We start from the raw sequence: 26,905 nt of genomic DNA, 5'->3' as shown, positions 1-26,905 counted from the left end.
ATTTTTTCCTTTTCCTATGAGATGCTAGAATGATAATTCTAACAGCTGTGTTAATTTTGCAGGCCAGTATTTAGTCTTGCTTTATTTAATGGGTATACATGAAAGAGATTGGCTCCTATCTGATCCCTCTCTCACTCACATACACTCTAAGGGAGTTGGAAAATTACTGTTGAATACTTTTTCTTGAAAAACCAAGTGTTGGTATGATGATATACTAATCGTATCTATGGCAGGTCTCCACTACAGGGCGAGCAGTAATTGCTAGAGCTGACTTTTTAAACTATTTGAATATTATTGGGTTATAATATAAATTTTTTTTAATTCTTCACTTTGTATAGGAAAAGATCTGTATGAAAAAAATGATCAAATTTTAATTTTCATGCCTACACAGTGGTAATGTAAGGCATGATTTTTTTTTTTTTAACAATAAGAGAAACTAGGGAAAGAATCTCAAAGAAATTTTGCTGTGTTTGTAAAGGTAACCAAATTCAGTCAAATGTCTTTCTAAGGAAGATGCTGTTAGTACTCACTATACTTTGAGTTGGTGGCAGCCTGTATTTAGAGTTCTCCATGATCATTGATGCAAACATAAGCTGGACTTACGACCTTGTTACAGTTATGTAATTTCACAAAATGCCTTGGGCATAAAATGTTTATACAAGGAATTGTGGGTTAAAATACGAATACTTTTTAAATTTAGTTGAAATGTTGATGCCTGGCTCTTTCCTCCTGAATAATTCAGCAAAGAACACTGGATTCCCAGAGCCCTTACCGCTCTGTCTGTGATAAAGCCCCACTGCTTTGTGCTGGCTCAAGACAAAGCCAGCAAAAGAAGCACCTGCTTGTCCCTCCAGGACCCGCAGCAGAGCGCGCCCCTGAGCAACAGTGGCATGAAGGTGCCGTGTTGACTTACTGAAGATCAGCATGAGAACATTTTAACGTTACTTGCCTTATAAGTTAGAAAAGGTGTGGATATCATTTTTTGTAAATCATGATTTTTACAAATGTTTTTTTCCTTCATAATTTTCCCCATCACCCATTTCACCAATCCTGAATATGCAATTATTGATCATGCACATTACTGCAAGTCAGGTTCCCATTTCAGAACAGAGTTTAATTATATGTGAGAACAAGATGGAATATCTCCGTGAATGTTTAAATGTGGGGTTTCTTTTTCCTGAAAAATAAAAGCTATAAAAATACATTCAGCTGTGAACCTCTTGTATTACCAGCCTCTTAAAATTTTGCCCACGTTTTTAGAAAGCTTTACTGCAGGTTTAGGTTGGGCAAGGTGAGAAAAACGTCTGACACTATGCAAGGGCATTGGAGTGGGACAAGTCCCAGCTCTATAATTTAACAATAGACTTGAGCATGTTAATCAACGATTCTTCATTTCCTTAAAAAAAAAAAAAAAAATGGAGGCCTTGGCCAGGTAGCTCTCCCTGCTCCCCCCTCCCCACCCCACCCCAGCGGATTGGCTCTCCTATGGGGCACATACAAGAAGCAACCAATTAATGAATGCATAAATAAGTGGAACAACAAATCGACGTTTCTCTCCCCCAACCCCCTTCTTCGCTCTCTAAAACAATTTTAATTAAAAAAAAGAAACTTTAAAAAACGGAGTTACTAATGCCACTTTATCATAAGGTCATTGAACAGAGTAAATGAGATAATATTCATCAGTCCCCTAAACCTTCTTATCCTGTGCCCAGTAGATATTCAGTAAGCAATCCTTTCCTGTTCTTACGTGAATAGGGTCTGGAAGGAGCCAGAACACTTGAATGTTCTCTCTCAAACACTGCCGTGGCCCTCGGGCCTCTCCTGTTATCTCAGCGCATCGCTGTTGTCAGCTGATGCCAGCTGCACTGCGCACTCAGCATGTGCCAGGGAGGTGCTTGGAAGCATGGCCCTATTTGTGCCCCCAACGATTGCCTGCTAGGTGAGCATCCCCTCAGAGTTCGCGCTTGTTTGCTTTGGGTTGAGGAGGGGTTCTGGGGTTAGGAAGGGGGTCGTTATTCAGGAGAACGGGTCTATGAGTTACGTCAGGTCGGTCCTCAGCCCCAAAGCCCCTCCACTTCAAAGCTGCTCACACTTTCAGGAGCTGGGAAGAGTGGTGTCGAGAAGCCCACGAGTCCCAGGGGGCCCTGGGCACGCTGTTTAGTATCTGAGAATCTCAATTTTCTGCATCTGTAAAGGAAGGGCAAGCCTTTGACACAGCTGTTGGGAATCCTAAGTAAAGCAATAAAGTTAACACTGTTTGCCAGTACCTGGTAAATGTAAGCTCTCAGCACCCTATCCTCAGCCAGCTGCGCCTTGCAAGCGGGCGGTGCAGAGCGGCGGCAGGAGCCTGGGTGAGGGAAGGGGTTGCTTGGCTTTCTCTTTGGTCTCGGATTTCCGGTCCTGGGGAGCTCCGCAGCTCCCACTCCTGCCGCGGACATGTCATATCGGCAGAGGACCTGGATGAGGACTCTTGGGGTTTCAGATGTCCTCCTCCGAATAGCATGACCCGGTTCCCCTCCAGGGAGCAGCCGGGCTTGGGCGGCGCCTCGGGCAGGGAGGATGGACCCTTGACGTCCTTAGGGCGGCTCAGGGGGCCACGCAGCTACCCTCGCTCCGGAGCGGGCGGGCGGGCGGGCGGAGGGCTCTGTTTGGAGGAGGTCACCCGGGAGACAAGCCGCGGAGTCCAGGGGGAGTGGAGGGAGGCTGCAGGCAGACGGAGGCTGGGAGGAGGGAGCCTCCCCGCGTGGGAGCCTGAGGTCTGGGAGGCCCTGGGTAGGTAAGTGCGCGCTCTGCGCGGTGCACCCGGGCGGGCGGGGACCGGAGGACTAAACGCGGACCGACCGCAGGATCCTGCGCTGCAGGGACCCAGGAAGGCGGCCCTCTGGTGAGAAATAGCCTGCCTGGGCCACGACCTCTCTGGACGCCTTGCTCCTCTGCCCCCAAACAAATAAGAAAAAGTGGCCCCAAATTTGGGAACTGGACGTGGGTTCTGGTCTTTGGTCACCTGCCCACCTGCGCATCTGGGCTTTCCGGTGATGCCCAGTGCACAGCTGGCCAGTCCTGAGCAGTCTTCCTGCGCCCGGCCTGGCGCCCCCCCCCCCCGCCCCCTCAGGTTCCAACTGGAGCCTTCCGGGCAGCGTGGGAAACAGGTGAGCAGACGCAGGTCTGTGTCCCTTTGGGTGGGAACCTGAATGCGCCACTTCATCAGTCTCAGTGAGCCCTGTCCACACACATGGACACTCCACAGACATGCGCACACACAGGTGCTCGCACTCAGCTCACACATACACTCCGTACGTGGACGCATTACACTCAAAGGTTCACACACACTCACAAAGCCACTCACTCAGGTACACCCCGAAAATCACTCATTCACACCTATGCACACACAGATGCACCCGGGTACACACAGGCACATGCTTACATTCAGGAACACAGACACTCTCCCTGGTGCAGCCTCACACGCTCACAAGGACTCAAGCTCACACACAGACACGTGCCCACAGGGAGAAACACTCACAGGTGCCTACACAAAGATGCTCACACTCATGAATGCACCCTCATACACAGGCACACGATCGCACGCACATATACACCACCGCCTCGCTCCCCAACACACAGTACACCTCTGCCATATTGGTGTGCCCTCCGGTGACACTGACACACTGGTTTGCGGTGATGTTGGCGGCCCCAGCCACGCAACTGCCAGTGTTAGTGTCTGGCACAGTGTCTCCTTGCTCGGGCTCTCAGGCTTACAGACTATAAAATAATTTAAATGGATATCTAAATTGGTATATAGGCAGCAGGGCAGTAGAGTTATCGTCTAAGTTCCGGGAAGTCCGTTCCTACTACCAGCGTTTAAATAAGCATTGTATGCATGCATATAAGCATAACCCATGGACATAAGTCACTGGGGGGTAGGGGAGGCCAGGGGATTGTCAAGGGCGGGGAAAATAAAAAAGGACACATATGTAATACCCTTTGTAATACTTTAAGCAATAAAAAAAAAAAGATTAAAAAAAAGTTTAGGTTGAGTGATTGAAATTAAGTATTTATCAGAGTAATTGCCACTCTAATAAATATAAAAGAAATTTTAAAAAAAAACAAAGAAAAATAAACAAGCATTTGTGGGGGGGTAGGTGTTCCAATAAATTCTGAGTTAAAAGTTAAGTTCTGTTTGTTTTTTACAAAGCCGATCATGGTTGCTTGGGGGGAAAAAATACCGTTTGGGGAAGACAATTAATTTTAAGTTTTAAAGTAAGAGTAGTTAAGCAATGTGCTGCAGTCTAATATCTGCTTATGTGGAGTAAGTATACTACTGCATAAATAGAAGTTATCAGTGTTATCATATGTCCAGTCGAACTAACCAGAATAACATCATACATTAAAAATCACTCTTAAAGAAACCCCACTTCTCTGTTCAAAAATGGTAAAGTATCTGTGTACTTTATTTAGCATGAATATCTGAGTGAGACTAGAATGGTTTCAGATCTTTCGTCTGCTGTTTTAACCGAAGTTCTCTTCCATAGGTTATGGTGATGGCAGACATTGCTAAAGACGGAATGGCTGGTTCATTGAAGAAAGGGGGGAGTGTGTCTTCCCTGAGTGGCCATGAGTTCCGGCAGAAGGAACATCACAGGCGCATCAAAGAGTGAGTAACTGAAGGTCTAATATCTTGAGTTCAATTACTGAATAAACAGGTTCATGTTTATCAGGGGAAAAGAAAACATTTCCTTTTAGAAGTAAAAAGAGAGAAAATGGACAAGTACAAGGTTCAGGTCATCTTTGGGAGGCATATTTTGTAAAAAGAAAGAGAAAGAAACTGAGAAAACATACGTGATATGTTGTTCCCAGCAGCATTTTTTACTGTTTCGAAGACTACCCCAAAAAATCATCTACTCAGAAGAACACCATCTACAATGTAGACCGGATACTTCCTACATGTCTCGTGAATTCCCATCTTCAATATTATGTAAATTCATAGTTTAAGCACTTTTGCAATCAATATATACATATACAATGTATTTAGCATTATTTTATACAAATTTTATAATGTATTTTCACAACCATTGTTTGTGTCCTTATAAATGGCTGCATAATACTTTGTCAGTTTATAATTCTGGTCACTTTAAGTTTGTTTCCATTGCTTTTCTTTTCTACTGTATAATGTCTCTGTTTGCTTCCTTCCCAGAAGTCGAATTAGTGGGTCAAAGGGTAATAAGTTCTTTTTATTGTTTTGGCTCTTGCTGCATATTGCATTTGGTCTCCTAAAAAGATAAATCAATTTTTTATATTTTCATGGCATTTCTATTTGACTGCCATTGGGAAGAAAACAAAGCAAATTATTCAGTGCAGGGGTCAATTAACTTATAAGACAGCCTTTCTTTCTTAACAGTCTCATAGAATTGAAGGATGTGGTGTAGTAATTAATCCCTGTGGTTGAGAAACAGGAGCTAGTGTGTCCTGTGGAACAGAGACCATAAGAACTGGGATAGATTTACATTAGAATTCTGAAACCAAATCTTCCTACTCTCAGGATGTATCAATGCATTTACTTAAGACTAGAGGTCCAGTGAACAAAATTCCTGCACTCGAGGGCGGGGGGGCTCTCTCAGCCTGGATTGTGAAAAGGTGCAGGCCAGGCTGAGGCCAGGGAGGGATGCAGGAGGTTGGCCAGCCAAGGCAAGACCACAGGAGGGCTCCAGGGCATGTCCAGCCCATCTCACTCAGGCCCGATCTGCCAGACCCCAGCAGCAAGCTAACCTATACCAGTCAAAGCATCTGCCCCCTGGTGGTCAGTGCACATTATAGTGACTGGTCGACTGCCCCCTGGCGGTCAGTGCACATCATAGCGAGCGGTTGAGCAGCCTTAGCATATCATTAGCATATTATGCTTTGATTGGTTGAATGCCGACTGGACAAATGGACACTTAGCATATTAGGCTTTTATTATATACGATTCTACTTTCCAAACTTGTATGCGTATGTGCATAACCCTTGGACACAGACATTAGGATGATGAAGGCCTAGGGCACGGGGTGGAGGAGTGGGTAGGTGGTTAGGGTGAGGGTGGGCTAGAAGGGACCAATGGAGGGGGAGAAGGGGACATATATAATACTTTCAACAATAAAGATTTAATTTAAAAAACAAATAAATAAAATTACACTTTCCAACCTTGGATATTTGTGGATTACGAGCACAGTCTCTCTTTTACAGATAAGAAATACAAAGGAATTGCAATCTTAGCATGACAGAAGTAAAGCTGGGAGAATAGTTAACCTCTGTAACTTTTGCTTCTGATCCTAGCCATTTGGGCTGCTATTTCCAATATTTATGTATAAGAGTTCATAAGAGTTCTTTCAATTATGTATTTTTAAATAATTGTTAGCTTAAATTCAATTTTTTTCAAGAAAATATTTATTATAATCTGACATAAATCATGTTCCATGATTAATAAAAAAACAACTTTTCTCACCCAAAGACTAAACTGTTATCCCTATTTACATACTTCATTTACCTCTTTCCTTTCAAAGCAAATTAGAAAGTCATAGAGAATCAGAACATGGCCAAATTTGAAGAATTAGAGGTCACTCTTTTTTATTGAAGTATAAACACAAACTAAAAGCAACACAAATCCAAAAATAGTTTTATCAACACATTAGAATTGATTTCTCACTAACAAAAACATTTAAGTGATAATTGTTTTGATACATGTTGAAGTAGGAATTTGAACTCTCAAACAAAACATTCAGAATGATCCTCTATCTCCACCTTTTCTTGAAGAGCAAATGAATAGCTGCCACATGGCCTTGCAATGCAGAGTCCTTTAGGAGGCTACCTTCCCAGCTCTAACTCCTGCGTAATTTCATTGTCTTCACCCCGGTCTTAGACTAGACTGCATGGTGATTCTCCTTCATGAAATTCATCGTCAGCTCAAAAATTCTGAAGGCATAGAGGCTATGAAATGCAGACATTGTTTTGAAATTGCAGTGCTTTATGGAAAAGCATATACCTTTCATCTGAAAGTTATTTCAAAACAATTTTAATCAGTTTTAGTAGTATAAAGTATATCCTGAAGTATACTATGGACCTAACACACTATCTCTTTCCCGCCCACCAGCATTACTCCTACTAGGTGGGCATCATTTTCATCATTTTACTGTGAAATAACTGCCGCTTACAAGTCAAGTGATGATTTAATGACTAGGATACAGTCCTAAATCACGAGGATGGCATATGGCAGTGACTTTCAACCTTTTTCATCTCATGTACACATAAACTAATTATTAAATTCGTCAGCACACCAAAAAAAAATATCTTTTTGCTGATCTGACCAAAAAAAATAGGTTTAATTTTTATTCATTCGCATCAGATGGCTATTGTGTTAACTGTTATTTTTTTTATTTGACAATCTATGGGAAAAGAGGTCAGTGCCCCGTGTAAATAGTCAGATATTGCTTGTTTTAAACATTCTTGTGGCACACAAGAAGGAAGTCGCTGACATAGGGTCTACAGACCTCTGTCTGCTTCTCTAGCACCATCTTCCCCACGTCCTGCTAGCGTCTATGCTCCAGCCAGACTCCCCTCCCATATCTATCATCCCTCAGTGCTCTGTCTTGCCTCCAGCCATTGCCTTACGTTCCTTTCCCATGGGGCACCTTTATCAGGAATATTCTTCTTCCACTCTGGCTTCCTTCTCCTCCTCCTTCAGGATTTATCTCCATCTCCATCTCTCCAGGAAGCTCTCTAACAATCCAACGACAGCCACTTCCACTTCCAGACTGTGTTGGACGCTCTTCCTTTCTGTTCCTGCTGCTTTCCCCTTGTACGTGGTACTGTATTGGGCATGTTGTTTGTTTGTTTGTCTACCTCGATCATTAGATTGTGGCCTTATCTGTGTGTTTATAGCAGTAAACACACAGATAAGGAGGGCAAAGAAGAGTAGAATGTAGATCTACTGGGAAAGCAGGTTCTTAGGTGTGGTATCAGGTCTGCATAGATTTAACCCTGCAGTCTTGGTTTTTATGTCTACAGTCTCATACAGTGGTAACCGATGCCTAACATTGATCCCCTGGCATAATGAATACCCAAAGAGCCCTCTGAATTGTGAAAGGATGATAGAATGCATAGCCCCAGCCAGTTTGGCTCAGTGGATAGAGTGTCGGCCTGTGGACGGAAGGGACCTGAGTTTGATCCCGGTAAGGGCACATCCTCGGTTGCAGGCTTCTCCCCGCACGTACTTTAGTTGCAACCAATCGATGTGTTTCTCTCGCATCCGTATTTCTCTGTCTTTCCCGCTCTCTTCCACTCTCTCTTAAAAAAAAATCAATAGAATTTATAGTCAATATAATTATTGTTAACAGTTTTTAGGGTTGTGTGTTTTTATTTAAATTATATTTAATTCTAATATAATTTTATGCTTTCTTTTTTAAAAAAGAAACTTTTTAAGCTGGATCTTACTATCTCAATATCCTAACTGTTAACACATCACATTTATTTCTATACATACATACATAGTTGTCATCATACTTTGTATTTCACCTCAACAATTAATAGTAATAAGGGTGATACTAGCTGACATTTGTTGAGCCCTCACTATAACCTCACTTAAGTCTTACAGAAGGTATATTACAGAGAGTGGCAAAGTATGGCCCAAGGGCCAAGTTCAACCTGCCACCTGTTTTTGTATGGCCCTAGTTAAGTATAGTTATTACATGGTTAAAAAAAAATTAAAAGGAGAGTAATATTTTTGTCATGTGAAAATTATAAGAAACCCAAATTTCAGTATTTATAAATAATTTTTCATTGGAACATATCCATGACTTTTTATGTATGTATTGCCTCTGGCTGCTTTCCCACTAGAACTACAGAGTTGAGTAGTTGCAATGGAAATCATAGGTCCCACAAAGCCAAAAAAAATTGCTATATGGAATTTTACAGAAATGTTTGCCAACCCCTGCTCTATAAGATAGATGCTATTGTCATCTCCAGTTGACAAATGAAGAAACAGATGCTTCGAGAAGCTGAGCCTCCAAAGCTACAGAATTAGGAAGTGGCAAAATGGGCTTTTGTTTATGGCCAAGTATTCTCATTTCCTGAAAACTGGCTATGTATGTGTGACTTGCATTAACGAGCTCTTCATTCACCAGAACCTTGTTTCCCACCCATGGGTAAGAGCAGGTATTTACAATGGCATCTTTCTTATTGGAAGTTCAGCCTTTGGCAGCCTCAAACAGTATTTGAACAGATGTGCCACTCTCACGTTCTTAAAATGGAAATTGAAACCCGAGGTTAGGTTACTTTCCCGGGATCATGTGACATGATATCCAGGCTTATTATCTCTGAGTCCACTAGTTCAACTAGTAGGCCAGACCTAACGTTGGTGATGAGAGTCTCTCTTTTGCCTCAAACCAAAATTGCAGTGATGTCGTGCTATGAGAACTTTGAGTATGGATCCCACAGCTCTTCACTGGAACGCACTGGTAGCATAATAACACAAACCTATCTTAAAACTACATAAAAATCCAGCAAACTTGCTATAAATTAAATGGTCATAAAACTAAATTACCTTATCAAGCAACTTATACCTTCTGGCAGAGGAAGAGTAGGTATGCTTTTGCTGTAAGCATACCATGCATAAAATTATCCATAGAAGCTTTGAGGTAGGAAGTTCTCAGGTAAGGGCATAACGATGCATATTTTATCTTATTTTCTACGTCTTCCTTCTCAAGCACAGGGACTTTCTTTGTACTGCAAGAACTTCCCACTTTGCCCGTGCATTCTGGGCAGGGCATATTTGTTGAAAGATGAAGGGGTGGGGTGTGCAAATTTATACGCTGGAGTCTTCTTTTTCTCTGTGCGCTCTGAAATATCCCCACTAGGAGGCAGCACATGATTTCAAAATATGGTATTTCCAGGTATCTCATGGTAACAGAAGAGATGATATTCTGACCTTCTTAATCTACTAAATTAATGGCGTTAAGGCTGCCTGTGCATTCAAATATTATCTCTTACTGCAGTTTCAAAATATCTAAGTAATAATGGCAGTGAAATGTCTGGGAATGACTCCTCAATGAAAATTACATGGTATGTGTGGCTAGTGAGATTTAATTGAAATAATTGTTTCTATCTCTAACAGCCAAAACAATACGACATGCCTTGCACTTATTCTGTGTAGTTCAAGGAATGGTCAGCAAGTAAACTTGTAAGATGTTTTCAGTAAAACTGAATTTCATGGAAGAATAAATATATTCCAACTCCTTAGCTGTTTATTTTTATTTTTTGCCCTTTTTCTGTGTAACCAGAACACAGGCTATGGGTTAGTTAGCATGGGAAGTTTCCAGGGTCTCCAGTACAATATTGAAAGGTGACTTTGTTACCGTGGGCCAATTTTATGCAGCTATTTCTGCATCCAGGTTAATTTCAAGTCTACCCTCAGCAACAGTACATGTGATTCCAAGTATTCACTGAAATTTGCATTGGATTACAAATGGTTACTCTTCTCTCTAGAATGTTAGTTTATTTGTTTAGTGTTTTCACCAGTTTACACAAGATTTACCAGTAATCTACCTTTCTTTCTAAAACTTTACATCTGCCTTGTATATATTTTGAAATATTTTCTCCATTAATGCCAAGAAGCTGATGATAAACATAAACAGCAAGAACATTTTTTACATTTAAAAAACAAAATCACACCCTAACCGCTTTGGCTCAGTGGATAGAGCGTTGGCCTGCAGACTGAAAGGTCCCAGGTTTGATTCTGGTCAAGAGCATGTACCTTGGTTGCGGGCACATCCCCAGTAGGGGGTGTGCAGGAGGCAGCTGATCGATGTTTCTCTCTCATCGATGTTTCTAACTCTATCCCTCTCCCCTCCTCTCTGTAAAAAAATAAAAATCAATAAAATATATTTTAAAAAATAAAATAAAAATAAGTTCTTATTTTTAAAAAAATCACCATATTGTCAGGTGGTGAAGGCCTGGGGAGGAGGGTTAGAAGGGGCCAGTGGGAGAAAAAGGGGATATATGTAATACTTTCAACAATAAAAGAATTTTTAATTTAAAAATAAATAACAAGATCCACTATAGCATTCCCTTTGCAATGACTCTAGAAGAGTTAGTATGATACACTAGGGAAAGTTTGGTCATAGACAACTAAAATTCATCCACTTGAAATGGTGTGACATATACTCAATAAATGTATTGTGCTGTGTATGCAGAACTAGTAATTAAAAGAAGTTTTCTCTTCAAACATCTCACATTTTTATCTATAAAATTTTCCAACGGCTTGAGTAAAGCTGTTTATCAATAGAAAACATGTATGTTCCTGGCCAGGTAGCTCAGTTGATTAGTGTTTTCCCAACATGCCAAGGTTGTGGGTTCAACCCGCAGTCAGGGCTATACAAGAATCAACCAATGAATGCATAAATAAGTGGAACAACAAATTGATGTTTCTTCTCTCTCTCTCTCTCTCTCTCTCTCTAAAAATGAATAAATAAAAAGAAAAAATATATATTTGTGTAAGTCAATATTCTGAATTAATATTGGTAATTCCCAACTTTCAAATATAGGATTTCTTTTACTTCTAAAAATTTACTGAGTTCATATTCTAGTTTAATGTCAGTTGCTCAGATTACAAGCATTTTTAATATTTTGTCTTTTTTCGAGAAATACCTTTTTTCTATTTTTTCTGTTCAACTTATTCTTCTCTCTCCCTTTTTTCAACTCATCTCATTCTAGTATTGGAACTATCAGGTTTCAGTTCCAAAAATACCATAAACATTTTAAGTATAATTTCCCTCTAATTGTACATGCAATTATAGTCTTGGTTTATAAATGGTCAGCCATCCAAGGTACAGAAATTGATAGGCTAATTAAATATTTTCCCTCTGCATAATCCGGAATGCCGGATTTCCAGCAAAATATCTGAAACCTCACTCCCCAAAGCCCTGTCTCCTTTACAAAACTAACTCTAAATTTTGTGCTCTATTACTTGCAGCATCCCAATTCCAAGAAAAAAATTCTATGTCAGAATTTGAATCAATTATAGCTCTAATTTTTATAATAATAATTTTTAAAACAGTGGCTTAAACAAAACCGAAATACATTTTTCCCTGTCAGTCATCACGTTGAGTTCACTTCCCTCGAGAGTTTGGATAAATTCAGGGCAGAGCTGCAAGTACGCAGCCCTCGAGTGTCATAGAAAAGCAACTCACCTACGACTGATCTCTCCATTCAGAAGTGTGCAGTCTTAATGTACAGTGATGAGAAACTGTTATTTTATGATCTTTTCATTAAAAGCTTGATTGAAAACTAAAAAAAAAAGAAGTATGGAGGGGAGCAGTTCAGGGATCTAGACGTTCTTTTTCTGATCTATAATCCATAAGATCATCTCAAGACCCAAGATAGCTGCTGAACTCTCACCATCAGACCCATATTCCAGTCATCAAGGAGGGCACACACTGGCTCCTCTTGGTTGAATTAGTTCTTTTAAGAAAACTCTTTCAGAATTTCCATCCAAAGCTTTCACTTATGTCACAAGCCACATGGCACCAAAGAAGTCCAAAAATTTGTCTTTAATTTAGAGAGAAACATTCCTACAAATTTAAGGTTCTGTGACCAAGGAAGAAAGAACAACATTGGAAAGCAAAGGGCAGTCTCTGCCACTGTGATCATTATGATTTTCTTTATAATAGTAGAATAATGGAAACCATCTAAATGACTTAAAGAATAAACAGTTAAATAAAATGTAGTATGTTCATACACTCTTGGTGTTTAAAATATTCATGTAGATTACTATTCATTGACATAGAAAATTATTCATGATACATTTCTGAGAAGGGAAAAAACAACTCAACATCAATCCTGTAATCACATATGTAAAATCACATCTGAAAATATTTCCTTTAATGTTAACAATGGTTAGATAACCAGTGTGGTTAGTACTTTTTTGTGTAATTTTACTTTGTTCTTTATACTTTTCTACGCTTTGAACTTTTTATAAGGACTATGCAATGATCATACATATGATTACTGTGGGAATAAAAAGACACTGAATGGAACTGTTACAAGATTCCGGGTCAGGAGAAATAGGGAAACTGAGATAGGAAAGTTAAAACAAGGCCAAATAGTGTGGGCAATTTGCAGCCAGCTTGTAACTAACAAGACACTTGAGAGCAAATGGTTAAAAACCTCCCTAATGAAAGAATACAGAAAGGGGGAGAGAAAGGGGGGAAAGGAAAAATAAGAAGGGGAAGTTTTACTCCCTAAGCAGAGAAGCCAGCAGTCTCAGGCTTGGCAAGATAAAGTTGGCAGGTGCTTCTCATGAATTCTGGGAAGGTCACAACAAAGTAAAAAAAAAAAAAGACTTTGAGACTTAATCTATACCAAAATATTCAGCAGAGGAATTTTGAAACCTATAGGTAAGAGGGTATATAATGCCTCAAACCCTCACCCAACATGCTCTTCAGATTAGCTGGGAGCCCGTATGCTCTTCATAAGCCAGATGTATAGGTTTGCTTACTTGCTCTGTTTTTTCCATAAAGGTGCGTGCTTTAATTGCTTTGATAAATTGGCTTTTCACAAGGCAGTCAAGGTCTCTCCTATAAATTCATTTGTATGAGAAGACAAGAATCGAGGTTGGGGACAGCTCTCTGCCAGTGACTCAGAGGGCTGTCCTGTAACACCTCTGGTGACGGTGAGAGGTGCCTCTAACAAAACCATCTTCATTAATCAAAAAAGTCACTGCAAAACTTCCTATTTGCACATAGTCTTCAGCCAGTGGGGTTGCTAGGCTCCTTGTGATACCCATTTCGTACTGAAAATATTACACTGCGCTGACTATCAATTTGTAAGTAACATGGCGATCACAAACAATAATGAGGACTGTGTGTCAAAATCCTTATTTGCTTTCTTGTCTTAGACTTCTAACTTTTGCAAATCTGAGTTTCGTACCAACTCTACTCCCTTTCTATGAGTGTTTAGTATGGTATTCAGTAGAAAAGAAATAGGGATTTTATTATACCTTCTTATGTTTGTGTGTTAATGGCAGTAACTAATCTTTCAGGTAGTCATTACTCCTTTTTTCATTCTGTCAGATACAATCATATGTGAGATTTTGTCACTGAGGGGTATAGGATATTTGAAATACACCTGCCTTTCCTATGTGTGGAAAGTAAGCCTTTTGCATTGTTCCCTGTGTCTCTGAACTGGGTAGAATAATGACTCTTTTACTTACTTAAAAGAGCATTGTGAAGGTAAGATAAGATCATTATAGGAAATGTTTTGCAAAGTTAAAAGTAGCATTTATTATATTGGGACAGGCTGGCTTATCTTAGAATCAAGGGGCTTATGCAACGTTAAGCAGAAGCTGTCTTCTGCAGTACTGCCCACAACACCTGCAGCCAACATAGCCAAGCAGGTTGCGTGCTACTTCAAAGGGAGCAACAAATTGAGGACAGCAGGTGTTACAAGAATAGGGACTAAATCACTAATCCAGAAAGCCGTCGTGAAAAAGCAGCCGTAATTTCTCGCATCACCTCCCTGGTAAACCTTAATTTATTGTGTAAATTGTATTGTGTTAAAGGATTATAAAAAATAGATTAGCCATAATTTTCTTAAAATATCGCTTTGCAAGAAGCTACTAATTCCAAATAGCTGAGAACTAAGTATTTTAAACTCCTCGTGAAAGAAAAAAATTCCAACAATTAAGGACAAATATCTCTTTTTTATTGAAAGCAAAAACACAGCCTGCTTATCAAAGTGGTCACTCTGAAAGCGTGCACACACACACACACACACACACACACACACGCGCGCGCGCGCGCGCGCGCACGCACACACACACTATCATATAATCTCCTTTGAAATGACATCTGACGAACCTCCATTTTCACAGGTGGAGAGAATGGGGGCAGAGCGCTCTGAGGCTGCCATTAGTGGCAGTTGGATTTCCCCTGAATTTAGTTGAATTAAGCAGTGCCTGGGGGACCTTAGGGGCTCCTCCGGATTGGGTCTCCTGTTCAGCACCTGGAGGAGCTTATATTGCCTTGGTAACCAAGCCTAAACCCTTTCTGAACGTTGAAAAGGGTGATTGATGCTTATTGATTTACAGTCGTTTGGGTGAATTGTGGTTTCTCTCACCATGTTGATGAGTTTTTTGCTTTTCTTTTCTTTCTACTAAAGGGATTTGTGAGGTACCTACAGTCATGCATTCTTTATAACCCCCTATGTATATACAGAGTTGTTTCCCAACGTGTTAGGTTTTCTGTATGTTCCCCAGGCCCTGTTGTGAGCTTTGTCCACTTGGAGGAGAGCCTTTGCACCTGTGGGGGTGATGCGAGTGGCAGCCCCACAGACAGACCAACCACGAACACTTTTCTTTTTTTAAAAAATATTTTTTTTATTGATTTTTTACAGAGAGGAGGGGAGAGGGATAGAGAGTTAGAAACATCGATGAGAGAGAAACATCAATCAGCTGCCTCCTGCACGCACCCCACTGGGGATGTGCCCACAACCAAGGTACATGCCCCGGACTGGAATCGAACCCGGGACCCCTGAGTCCGCAGGCCGACGCTCTATCCACTGAGCCAAACCGGTCAGGGCCAAACACTTTCTTAATAATCAGATGCCTGGGCACGGCTCTGGGCTTTAATCACTATTGCATTCAATCACAATCGCAAGTAACTTCTTACGCCTTAAAGTTTCCATCTCTCAAATGTTTTTGGCTTTAAATATGTCATCAGGATATTTACCTGGCACTTGCTTAAACGTTTTAGAGAAAATTTTACCTGTGTGATATTTTTGCTGAAAGCAACATTGTGCTTTGTTGTTGTTGTTGTAATAACTACTGACATTTGTTTCTTCCTTGCTTCCAGCTGTGTGAGTACTGTGTCGTATATGGATGAACCTAGCCAGCATGATGTTGCCTCTCGCCTTACAGTTCAGATGGGAAACACCTATCAGCTGGGTGTGTTATTTTATCACTCTCTTCTATGTTAAACTTCTAATTTTGTGAGTGATATTTACTTAAACTAATATTTGATAACCCGGCATTATCTTCAATGCTAGTACAATAGAAGGGATCTTAACTGAGTGATTTGATGCTGCTGTAATTTCTTTCCTTTTCTTTCCTCTTTTCTCTTTTCTTTCTTTTCTTTTTTCTTTTCTTTTCTTTTCTTCTCTTTTTTTTTCTTTTTTCTCTTCTCTTCTCTTCTCTTCTCTTCTCTTCTCTTCTCTTCTCTTCTCTTCTCTTCTCTTCTCGAGTGTCATCACCCCAAACTTTAATTGCTTACAAAGAGCTCTCCACAGCTCCATCTCTGCACTACAAAGGTTGCAGTTCTTCATGTGGGGGGGCGGGGGGTAGGAGGGCAGGGTTTCTCCCTGGGGAGCAGTATGGCTCCATGTAGATGGCTGGACAGAGGGCAACTTGGCAAGACATGGGGACAAGCTTTTCCTAACAAGGAATCTCAGGGAATGCCCCCTCACTCCAAGGGGCTGAGCCTAGCAGGCTCCTCAAACCCCAGTGATTCACAGCTGATTAAGGCTTCATGAGTCCTGATCAGCTCCCCTCCCCTCCATGGGAAGAGGTAGGACTGGGGCAATGGAGATGAATGGGATTGGTGGGAGGCTCATCTTAAAGAAATCTGGGATTTTGAAGGGTCACCTGTGTGGAGACAGGTCAGAACTTGATCCCTTCACCCCATCTGGGAGTCTGCTTGTGCTCATGCGGAACCGCTTACCGACCCTTATGGAGGGTCTACTTTTCTCTATCAGTGGTTGCTAAACACCAAGCAGTTCACTGGGCAGCACTGATGAATATTGTGTCTTACTGAAGTAAGAAGTCCATTGAGTATTTGGGGGGATTGTCTTGTGGAGTTATTTTATATCTACTTGAAATGAAGTGTATATATAAAATATGAAATAAAAGAGCTATGCATTAAAGTTTTATCTAACAAAACCAACCAATGCTGTTGATAGGTGGAGAAAAAAGCCTTGAAGGCAAAGGCTAATAATTCTGGGTCCCCTGTTGACAGAGATGTTTATCCCTTCACACTGAGGTTTTAGATCTTTGAAAACAAAGATCTTTGCACCTGCCCCTAAACTCCCGGTGGAGCCCACAGTGAATATCTTTTCCCATCCATGTTTCCTTATAGACCTACTTGTTTTCTCTCAGTGCGTGCCTGCCCACTATTATCTGAATCCATATATAATTACTGCTATATACAAATTCCGCAGAGACTTACCAGTGACCAAAGAAAGACCCCATGGGCTGGAGCAGTTCCATCTGTGCCAGTTAACCTCGCGAAAATTACAGACCATCCGCGCATCCTATTAAGCCTTGGAGCCGGGTTTCTCCAGGAATCCCCAGGACTACGTGGATTACAAGGCTCCATAATTAGTCAGTCTACTGGTATTTTCATAATGCTGTGGTAGACAACGAATATTCCTGCCATCCAATGCATTTTTATACTTCTTCTCAGAACCTTACCCAGTTTTGCGTGGGGGGCGGGGGGGGGGAGCATCATTACTACTTTGGGTCCCTAACATTCTGGTGAAGCTGATCCTAGCCTCAGAGATGTACTAGTGACTGATTCTGGGATGGCATAGACTCTCCGATTGGTCAAATCAATCAAAGCCTTGATATTCAATTCAGAAAAATGTTTGGCTGTTGAAGAAGCAGATCGGGCCCTGAAACCTGAAAGAATGTAGGGGCTATGGCAGCTTTTGCTCTCCTGCCCTCACATGAAGCCTAAGAAGAGAGAATTACATCCCAACATCATCATTTGAGTCCTAAGTCCAAAGTACTCTTGGGATTTTAGCAAGGCAAGCTAAGTTTGGGTTAGGTTTTCACCCACTAGTAGCTAAAAGATCTTTGCCATTCCGTGCCTATGATTTGGGGTTCTGCATACTGAAAGGGTTTGAGTCCAATTTCAACAAGATAAAGGAGTTGAAATATGAAGCCCTGTGTTTCTTCTTCCTGGGATATATTATTTTCATGACTTATTTCTTCAAATAAATGGGCTAAATTGTCTTATCAGTTTTAGAAGTACTGGATGTTGAACCAAGTTAGAAAAGTAGCCTAATATATGGTAATAAAAGATGATTTTACTTTGGTTGGTGGGCACACAGTGCAATATACAGATCTTGTAACATAGAAATCCACACCTGAAATTTACATCACCCCAATAAATTTCATTTTTTTTAAAAAAAAAAAAGAGGGTAGAAAAGAAATTTTCCAAATACCTTAATATGTATAGTATTTTCCATATATTCTTACAAAATGTTGTGTGAATTAATCTCCTATAATTAGTCTTTTGTGCTTGACAATTAATTTTTTAAGCATTCAACTAGCCATCTTATTAAAAATCAAAAACATATTTCTACTTCTATTTATTTCTGGATTTATTTTGCATATGAAAGGTACTCTGTGGGCCTTGGTAAAGATTTTCTCATATCTACAAAAGGCAATACTGACCAGATTAGTGGGGGGTGGGAGATCAGTCAATCGCCAGCATTACTGTGTTTAATATTTCACATTCTATCAAAAAATATTTGTATCATCTAAACATATCTTAAATGGTTAACATGTTTGTCCTCCCTTTACCTGAGTAATTACAGCCACCAAGAGTGAGATGAAACATGAATGTAAATTAATGAAATGAAAAAGAAGGGAATGGTAAAATAAATGTCCATATTTCTTGTAATGAAACACCATTTACATTTGCTCACTAATTAATTACTGAATCATGCATATAGAAAAAATACAGTCTATAGGATCCAATATATCTGAATACTAGTTTTGCCAAATCCTAAATAAATGGTGTTCAAGCAAGGTATTTCGAATCCTTGAATCTCAGTTTCTTCATCTATAAATAGGGATAATAGTCCACATATCAGAGGGATACTATGAGAATTAAATGAAGAAATGTATTTATATTGCTTCTCCATTCATTATGTTATTGCTTCTCAAAATGACTGCCTCTAAGACTTTACCTTGGATCATGGAGAAGAAAAGCCTTCTATGACATCCAATATAATTTCCTATTAATTATGGAATGAGTGCTCCACGGTCCTTTTTGGAGCAATGATTAAAGAGGTACTTGATTCTTTACAAACACTGACTGAGCAGCAAGTCAGATGAGACTCATTGGTGGCCATATTTGCTGCCACATTGAGACAGCCTGCGTGAGAATGAAGCCAACAGAATGGAAAGTAGACTTTTAAGATGGAGAGAGAGAGAGGCATCATTGGAGCTCACCTTCCGTGAGAAGATCAGGCCCTGCCATCAGATGTGTTCTTGGACAGCCTATGAGTCTCTCAGCTCAGACTTCACCCCACCCCATGGAGGCCTCCCTCCTTCCCTACTGACACCCTCACTGATCTCACTGCCTTCTCAGCACCAGCACTCCCTTTCCTTCCTCAGAATAAGGTAGCAACAACAACAACAACAACATATATCTAATGAGTGTGTGAGTGTGTGTGTGTGTGTGTGTGTGTGTGTGTGTGTGTGTGGCAGGCACTGTTGTAAGCACTTTAAAAAGTTCAACTCATTTAACCCTAACAAAAAACAATATTTGGTCATTATTATTATCTCAGTTTGCAGAAACTGAGACACATATATTAAATGACTAAATTTTTTATCTATTCTCTCTTATCTATTTTTATGGACAAGTTTTTCCTTTTTTTTTTTTCTTTTTTTTCTTCCATCCATCAGACCGTCTTCAGGGCCTTGATTTTTTTATTTCTAAAAAAAAAAATGTTTCCCTCCTAAAGAAAAAAAAATTATCTCAAAAAAAGAAAAAGAAAAAAAGAGCCCTAACCGGTTTTGCTCAGTGGATAGAGCATCGGCCTGCAGACTCAAGGGTCCCAGGTTCGATTCCGGTCAAGGGCATGTACCTTGGTTGCGGACACATACCCAGTAGGGAGTGTGCAGGAGGCAGCTGATGGATGTTTCTCTCTCATCAATGTTTCTAACTCTCTATCCCTCTCCCTTCCTCTCTGTAAAAAATCAATAAAATATATTTTTTTTAAAAAAAGAAAGAAATAGCTTTGGCATTCACATCGGCTGACTCTGAAAGTACCTTCGGGGAGCTGATTTTGAAAGTCAACAGCTGAACACTGATAATTGCTTTCTCTTTGCATCTTAGCATCCCCGCCTGAGCAAGGCAATGATGATTGTGGCTGTAGAGGGGGGACGTCACAAAGGAGTGAGAAAAGCTCATTCTATTTCACAATAGAATCTGGTTAATGAGATTTTTTTTTTTAAGTAACAAAGTGCAGAAAAGACATTGGTCCATCTGGCTAACAGGAGCTACTGCAAACAGGCTCAAGTGCCCCCAGATGTCTGTCTCTCTAGCACCAAACTGTGTGAGCTCCTCCTCTCCCCGTGTCTGGATTCCTTCCCACTGTGAGAAACTGGCCCCCAGCAGCTCCTTAGGATCACCCGGCATAACTTTGCCACAGAAAGAGCCTGATCCTCTCCTACTCCCCGTCAAGTCTGAACTAAAAATTCCAAGAAAGGACTCCAGTTGGCCTGGCTTGGGGCAGGTGTTTCCTCTGGGCCAGTCAACCATGACCTGGCCTTGGGCTCAAAGGAGGCCCTGGGAGATCCTAAAGAGCCATGTGGTCAGTGTAGGAAGAGGACCAGTTCCTGGAAAGGGAGACGCTGTTCCCAATGGCAGGGAGGTGTACTAGGCAGACAGGCTTCCGCACCGAAGGAGTTTACTACTTTCTGAAGGGAGCCATGCATATGGTCATCATAGCACAGTGATGGCGAACCTATGACATGCGTGTCAGAGGTGACACGCGAACTCACTTTTTTGGTTGATTTTTCTTTGTTAAATGGCATTTAAATATATATAATAAATATCAAAAAATATGTCTTTGTTTTACTATGGTTGCAAATATCAAAAAATTTCTATATGTGACACGGCACCAGAGTTAAGTTAGGGTTTTTCAAAATGCTGACACGCCAAGCTCAAAAGTTTCGCCATCACTGTCATAGCACATGACTAAATTAAGTGTCATGTGGGTGATGTAGGTCAAACGTAAGGTATGTGTGATATGAGTGCTTCGTCAGAGGGAGTGAGAAAGAGAGAGGTATGGATCTAAAGGATGTAATCTACTTAATTTAGTCTAAGCTGGCAGTTCATTTTAAATTTTCTTAAATAGAAAGGGGGAAATCAACCTCAAATTTAGCCTCATTTCACTAGAATATTTGAGTAGAAATCGAAAAGATCCACAGAAAGGCACTCTGAGGTCTATGGTACCAGGAGCTTGCCTACAGACCCATAAAGCAGGAGTAACCGAGACCAACCTTTCACAGGTTTATAACTGCTTATCTCTGTCTTGTAGAACAGAGATTCTTGCTGGCTAACTATTGGGGTTAATTACCACACTCATTGTATCAGGTGTCCCTGTTTTACATGTTCAGATGCATTTCCCACACGAATATAAATTTAATTGAACAATTCCTATACAATCATCAAAATGAAAATACTATTTTTTTTTCCTGATTGTGATCATGTACTTTTTTTTAAATTAAATCTTTATTGTTCAGATTATTACATTTGTTTCTCTTTTTTCCCCCCATAACTCCCCTCCTCCCAGTTGAAAATACTATTTATTGAGCCTCAGGAAGCTGACCTAACTCTGCTACAAGCATGGGCTGTAACCTTCTGGTTCAGTTCAGCCAATGGGAAAGTTCTGTCGGAAGCCGCAGGGTGGAAGGGCTGTGAGCTGGGTCTTTTTCCCTCCACTCTGCCTGTGGGTTCATCTCTGGCTGTTTGTATCTATCAACAGAAGGACATAACTGCTATCCAGGGAGCCTAATCCACGTGCCTCTTCTAGGATCTAGGAAGAGTTCCTTTCTCATATCCCTCAAGCCGGGGGTAGGATGAGGGTAACACCTTCACTTTCACTAACCTAGGGAGAGTTTCCTTGAGATTTCCTACATCCTGCTCAGACCTCTCAAAGGAGTCTCTTTATTAAGTCCTCCTGGAATTGTCTTAACTTTAGTGTGTCATGTGTTCCCTTGGGCCCTGACAGATACAGTCATTAAAAATAAACTCTGAAAAGATACTGATGAATATTCAAATAGAATTGGATATAATTCTTCATCTCATCCATTTATCCATATCAATTCAGCAAATAATGATCAAGCCCCTGTACCCCAGGCCCTGGGCACATGGTACACATTGTACAGTGAAAGAAAGACGAGGAGGTTAATACTCCCAGGAGGTACAGGCAAGATTCCTGGAGTGGCAGGTAAAGAAGACCCATATGAAGCTCCTTATCTGAACATGGACTAACTGTGGTTAAGAATATGAGCTCCTGAGTCAGATAGACATGGGACATCCCAGCTCTGCCACTGTGTGATTCCGGGCAAGTTACACAATGCATTTAAACCTCTGTTTCACATCTGTGAAAGAGAGATAACAGTAAGATTCACGCCAGAGACTACTGGAAGTTTATATAAGGTGACAGATATGACATTCTTACCATAGTGCCTGACATGTAGAAAATGCTCAGTAAAGGTAGCCATGATCTGTACCATGATTATTCGCTCTAAATGTTTGATTCTGTCTTATTTCAGAAATCATAAAGTAAATATTTCTTATGCCATTAGCATTGTGTTCAACTCTGAAGAGGATAAAAATCTGGCCGACCTTCTCATTTCACTGGGGAGAACGGCAGGTGTGCCTTAGCTGTTAGGTAGATTCGGAGCCAAGATAGTGGTGGGGGCCCAGTGCATTGGGAGTGCAGAGAAGGGAGGGATGGTTTTTATTGGGAGAGAGCAAGAAGGCTACCTGGAGAAGACTTTTGAACTGGCCTTGAAACACATTCGTGGATATTTCTAGATGAACATGATGGGAAAGGAGAGAGAGAGAGAGAGAGAGAGAGAGAGAGAGAGAGAGAGAGAGAGAGCAAGAGACAATATACAAGCAGTTTTATAAGACAGATGAAGTCCATGAGGTGGATCAGGATCGTGCAGAGCCTGTGATATTGGAAGAAGAGGCTACAGGGAGGGTGGGAGCTGAATGTTAGACCTTGCTAAGTGAAATATCATGGTAAGATCTGGGACTTAAGACCTAGAGACATAGAAACATCTAGCAAACTGTCAAACCTCAGAGGGAAGGCAGGGGAGGGGGGGAGGGGTCAATGGGGAGATGGAAGGGGACATATGTAACACTTTCAACAATAGAGGTTTAAAGAAAGAATGTCCCTAAGAACATAGTAAACAGCAAAAAAAAAAAAAAAAAAAAATCTTGGATTTAGAACGACCCATCCAGTTGCTGTGTGGTAGGTAGACAGAAGCAGGAGAGTGGTGTTGTGTTGAGACTTGGATGTAGGTCATTAATAGTGGGAACTGGGAATGGGGATATTATTCAGTATCAAACCTCGATGGTTGAACACACTCGTTAGGTCGTCTGGCAAATGGATGAGTCTACTGTCTTATTCTCTGCCAGAGAACTTGACTGGAAACCGAAGACTACCATTTTTTCTTTAATGAAGGCCACACAGAAGATTAAATGTCTCTCCATGTTTGTGTACTCTTAATTAGCCTGTGAGGTGGGCGGGTATGATATAAAATGACTTCCTAGCCCAGGCCAGTGTGGCTCAGTTGGTTGGGCATCCTTCCATGCACCCAATGGTTGCCGGTTCAATTGTGGTCAGGGCACATGCCCAGGCTGCTGGCTAGATCCCCAGTAGGGGGAGTGCAGATAGATGTTAACCTCTCATATTGATATTTCTCTCTTCTCCTTTCCTCTGTCTCTAAAAAGTCAATAAACTATTCTTAAAAACAATACATACATACATACATACATACATACATACATACATATAAACAAATAAATAAAATGACTTCTTAGGAAGAAATTTTGTCATATTTTCAGGTCCTACCAAGCATTTTCCCGTGGTTACCGTCAATCACATTCTGAAAGATGTGTTAACTGCCTACCTACAAGAAGAACAATATGACCCAGAGCTCTGTAGACAGATGGCTAAAACAATTTCTGAGGTAACGTGTGATTTGCCTAAAGAGTTAACTGTAACTAGAATATTTGCAGAGAGTACAACCTCCTGCTTTTTGAAGAAAGCAATTAATTTGCAGTAGCAGTACAAATGCTTATTTATATTTTATTTTATTAAAATATTTATTAGGTCATATTCTATCTCTGTGTGAGAGCCTTTGTCTAAAACAATCATTACGTGCATCATTTGCATGTATTTCATTTAAAAAATGTATAAAACTGCCCCATTTATTTTTTTAAATTATTGTGAAAGATAAAAAATGTTAATGATCATTTCTCTTCCCCAAGGCAGCTTTGATGGCCATCAGACACAGACATTGTGGCCTTTAAATTCATTTAAGCGCATTCATTTCTATTTTTATCGACTGCAGTGCTGGCCCTCTATCAGGTTTCCTCTGTTTGCTCTTTTATAACAAAGTCTTTAATGAGCATTTATGATTAGTCATATTGCAGGAGACTCCAGACCTATGGTCTCTTCATTAGACATGAACAAGATGGTGTAACTCTAATGCCAACATTCTTTGAAGGGAAGCCATCTTAACATAAATTTTCCAAAGAATATAATAACTCTATTAAGCTCTGTTTTTTGGATTACAGTTTTTTTTTCATGTGCCTGAGAAAAATGTACATTTATTGCTGGTGCTGTCACTTTGTCCCTAAATGTCCTTTCTCTTGAGGACAGTGCTTGAAGCAAATCATAGTTATGGCTCTACAACAATCAGTGACAGTATCTACAATGGATCATGCTATTTTCTTAAATTAAATCCATTATATTTATGACAAAGGGCAATACCCTTAAGTTTCAGTGTGGCTAAGTGAGAACCATTTTTTGTATTTTTTCCTTTTAAATTCTAGGTGATTAAAGCCCAGGTCAAGGACTTGATGATCCCACGGTACAAGCTGATTGTGATTGTTCACATTGGACCTCGGCATGGCCAGAGCATACTTATTGGGAGTAGATGCCTCTGGAATCCTAAAAGTGATACCTTTGCATCTTATGTTTTCAGAAACTCTTCACTCTTTGCTCTTGCAAATGTCTATGCCGTTTACTTTGAGTGACTGAAAATAAGAAATCTAGTATTACTCCTTTTAAATCAAGAAATAGGCTGTATCTAAGTACAAAAAAGTTTTACTGACAAAAGGTTTGAGTAGGAAATATTAATACTTCAAACAACTGGAAGATTTGGGAATTTTTTATACTCTTTTAAAGGTTGGGGGCGGGAAGGGTGGCACAAGAAAGAATCTTATTTATCCCAAGAAGGAACTAAGTCTTGGTTCTGCTGGATTTTTTTCATAGACATAGAGTCTTATTAAATATTGCTTTTGGTACTAATTATTTTAATTACTCTTCCATTAAAGAGCTGGAATTTTCTGCATTGTTTTTTAAGGAAGAGAAGTTTAAAAAAAAATACATGACTACATACCCTGACCAATAAATGACAGTAGGATATTCAACATGGTATACACAAATGACTAATGTTAATGTGTCTCACCGCTGCATATAAAAGAATACTGGCTTTCATTTTCTACTTAATAAATTGAGCAGCATTCATTAACTGCAATTATTGTTACATGTACCTGACAGTTGAAACTGCTGAGGTAGAATTAATGATTTCATAACAATTATCGTAGTCCCGTGGGGCTGCTAGATAAAACTAGAAGCTCTTGTGAGCTGCCTGCACGTCACAGAATTGTGGGAGAACTCAATGTTGGCTCTTCAATAATGGAAACCATAAAGTGAATAAAGCCTTTTCAGGCACTGAAGTAATCGTTGTGATATTAAATATGCATGATGCTTAATAGTAAATGTATTTGTAATACATAAAATCATGTATTCGAAAGAGACGCTGCGTTTACGTATACACTGCTCGCTGTGCCTTTGAATAGGTTTTCCTAGGCTAACAAACTTTCCCGCAAAATATATCGCTGGCAGGCTAACACATAAGACATGTGTATTTACTATTTTGTTCTTATGAATTTAGAAGTGACCCAGTGTGGTTTTCAATGGATGGCACTAAAATTTATAGGGCTGAAATAGCTTCTTATTCTGCTGGTTAATGTAGTTTGTACCATGGATCATTTGTTTTTATGGAGCTTTCAGAGTGTAAAATGATGCTGTGGCATTGTTCTTGGATGGTAAGTGGACTGCCCAGAGGACATTAGTTAAAGGTCAAAGACAAATTGTATACATATGGAGAAAATTAGCAACATGATAATCCTAAAGAAAAAAATGATGTGTAATTCATACCAAAAAGAATTTAACAAATGGGAAAACAGTCAGTTCTTTATAGTTTTAAAATGTATCGATGTCTCGTTTTTCACCCAAAACACATTTACTTTTAAAATCTCTTGCCTTCTCTGGCTTTGGAAGTAGCTTTTCAAAATGAGCTATACGATTTTTGTTATTTTTTCTGTTAGTGCCTTAGAGGGAAAATGTCTGTGTAATAATTTATCACAACCAATATTTGTCAATCTCCATAGACCAGTTTTGAATCTGGAATATATCACAAAAACAGTAAGTAAATTAGCTTCATATTTTCATTACACATTTGAGAACATCTCTCCTGTTGGAACAATAGCAGGAACAATCATAGAGCAATTTTGCATGACTAAATAAGAATGAAGGAAATTATTTAGTATGTAGAAAATCCATTATAAAAATGGCTTTTTTTTTTTTGTAGTTCTAAAATTTCATCCATGAGATTTTCTTACCATCTGTACCAGGCTGTGTTAGGAATCAAACCTTAAAACATTATGTGCCCAGCCGGCATGGCTCAGTGGTTGAGTGTCAACCTATGAACCAGGAGGTCATGGTTCGATTCCCGGTTGGGGCACGTGCCCCGGTTGAGGATTCCATCTCTGGTGTGGGGCAG

General features: G+C 40.1%; 1 protein-coding gene across 3 annotated transcripts; it reads left to right on the top strand.

The window, feature by feature from the left end:
- Positions 1 to 1,869: 1,869 nt before the first annotated feature.
- On the top strand, positions 1,870 to 26,252 carry DYNLT5 (dynein light chain Tctex-type family member 5). Of its 3 annotated transcripts, none has more exons than XM_081087638.1 (5): positions 1,870 to 1,939; positions 4,530 to 4,651; positions 15,873 to 15,964; positions 23,895 to 24,019; positions 24,888 to 25,975. In XM_081087638.1, the coding sequence occupies exons 2-5, from the start codon at positions 4,533 to 4,535 to the stop codon at positions 25,089 to 25,091; spliced, it is 540 nt and encodes a 179-aa protein (XP_080943764.1). In that variant the 5' UTR covers positions 1,870 to 1,939; positions 4,530 to 4,532; the 3' UTR covers positions 25,092 to 25,975. The 3 variants fall into 3 exon arrangements, with proteins under 3 accessions (XP_080943764.1, XP_080943763.1, XP_080943765.1); XM_081087637.1 differs by lacking the exon at positions 1,870 to 1,939 and adding an exon at positions 2,332 to 2,351 and having other exon boundaries at positions 24,888 to 26,252; XM_081087639.1 differs by lacking the exon at positions 1,870 to 1,939 and adding an exon at positions 2,686 to 2,776.
- The last annotated feature ends 653 nt before the right edge of the window (positions 26,253 to 26,905 follow it).

This window comes from Myotis nattereri (genome assembly GCF_964212035.1).
Source record: "Myotis nattereri genome assembly, chromosome: 3".
NCBI lineage: Eukaryota > Metazoa > Chordata > Mammalia > Chiroptera > Vespertilionidae > Myotis > Myotis nattereri.
The sequence above is the reverse complement of the archived record's forward strand: the minus strand, read 5'-3'. Positions and strand labels throughout refer to the sequence as shown.

Coding starts and splice junctions, on each gene's coding strand:
- DYNLT5 (XM_081087637.1), top strand. CDS start 4,533: ATGGTGATGGCAGACATTGCTAAAGACGGAATGGCTGGTTCATTGAAG. Junction 4,652..15,872: donor CATCACAGGCGCATCAAAGA/GTGAGTAACTGA, acceptor CCTTGCTTCCAG/CTGTGTGAGTACTGTGTCGT. Junction 24,020..24,887: donor TGGCTAAAACAATTTCTGAG/GTAACGTGTGAT, acceptor TTTAAATTCTAG/GTGATTAAAGCCCAGGTCAA.